The sequence below is a fragment of the Elephantulus edwardii genome, unplaced genomic scaffold (assembly GCF_000299155.1).
Source record: "Elephantulus edwardii isolate Elephantulus edwardi_28Jun2011 unplaced genomic scaffold, EleEdw1.0 scaffold00117, whole genome shotgun sequence".
Taxonomy (NCBI): domain Eukaryota; kingdom Metazoa; phylum Chordata; class Mammalia; order Macroscelidea; family Macroscelididae; genus Elephantulus; species Elephantulus edwardii.
In genome coordinates, this window is record NW_006399867.1 from 4,198,589 (window position 1) to 4,199,914 (window position 1,326).

Sequence of the window (1,326 nt, forward strand, 5' to 3'; positions counted from 1 at the left end):
CCGCCGCCCGCCCCGGAACTGCTCGGCCAGCCCGCCCCTCACCCGGAAGCGAAGCCGCGGCGCCGCCGGGACTGACTTCCCCGGACCATAGCCGCGGTGCCGGCTCCTCTGAGGTCTATCTCCCTTTTCGCTCGTGCATTTCGAAGCTTACTACCCAGCTTCTTCCGACCACCCTAAACCCGGCCCCGTCTCCTCCTGACCACCCTAAACCCGACCCCATCCTGCCGCAGTGTTACCGGGTCCCTAACAACCCTGACAACTCCCGCCTACCCCGCTCTCGCTCGGTCTCCCTCTCGCCTGGGTCCCCAGACCCCTCCCTGCACCCAATTATCATTCACCCAGCTGCTCCTCTTTTTGGCTTTCTTGCCAAGGATAAGAACATTGTCGTTGTTGATTACTGTTTGTACACGAACTACCCCCACTCTTTGCTGTTTGAAACCTTGGAGTCAGATCCAATTCAGCGACCCCATGGAGACCCAAACAGACCCATCCTAATTAATCCTGTTCACCATTTCCACAATTTCTACCGTGCTTAAGTCCGTTGTTGACTGTCATTCTGTCAGTCCATCTCCTTCAGAGCCTGCCTGTTTGCTGTCCTTCTACTTTTCCAATCATGATGTCCTTTTCTCCAGGTATCCAGCACAACTCAATTCGTTGACTTCGTCTCCAGCGGCAGGCAGAGAAGGAGATTGCCATTTTTCTCCTAAGCAGAAGCTGCTGAGGATTTGAACGGTATCCTTTTGGGTTGGCAGCGCAACTCTTTACTCACTAAGCCACCAGGACTAGACTTGATCAAAGTACGTGAGACAAGTCTTACCATCCTTTTTTTTCAAGAGCTCTCTGGCTGCACTTTTTCCGAGACTTTGATCTTTTGAAGTCTATTCATGTTGGGTATTCTTCACCATCACCACAATTCAAAGTTGTCAGTTCCTTTGTCTTGTTGAGTGTCCGACTTTCACATGTGGTGTTATTATGTGCTGTCGAGTCGCTTGCGACGTGTATATGAAGAAATTGCTATTTTCATGTGTTGGTTTAGGTACACTTTGTTTTGAAAGTGACATCCTTGCCCTTTTGCCCTTAAAGTGATCCCTGGCAACAGGTTTGCTCCGTGCAAATTTCTTAACTAATGCCATCGTCGATTGTTGATCCAAGTGAAATTCTTGACAAAATGAAATCTTTTATTCCCATTTATCGTGGTGTTTATTATTTGTGAGATTTTTGTTTTCCTTATGCTGAAGTGCACCCTATATTGAAGGGTATAGTCTTTGAGTTTTATACGTGCTTTAAGTCTTTATTTTCTGTGTCCAAGGTTGTATCATCTGCATG

At 48.1% G+C, this 1,326-nt stretch overlaps 1 protein-coding gene across 1 annotated transcript in view; it reads right to left on the minus strand.

The window, feature by feature from the left end:
* The window catches only part of LOC102857558 (uncharacterized protein C16orf52 homolog B-like), an 84,200-nt gene extending 84,111 nt beyond the window's left edge, over positions 1 to 89 (minus strand). Inside the window, exon 1 of the mRNA XM_006892697.1 lies at positions 43 to 89. Within this exon, the coding sequence (XP_006892759.1) occupies positions 43 to 89 (47 nt within the window). The remainder of the gene's footprint in view (positions 1 to 42) is intronic.
* Positions 90 to 1,326: the final 1,237 nt, after the last annotated feature.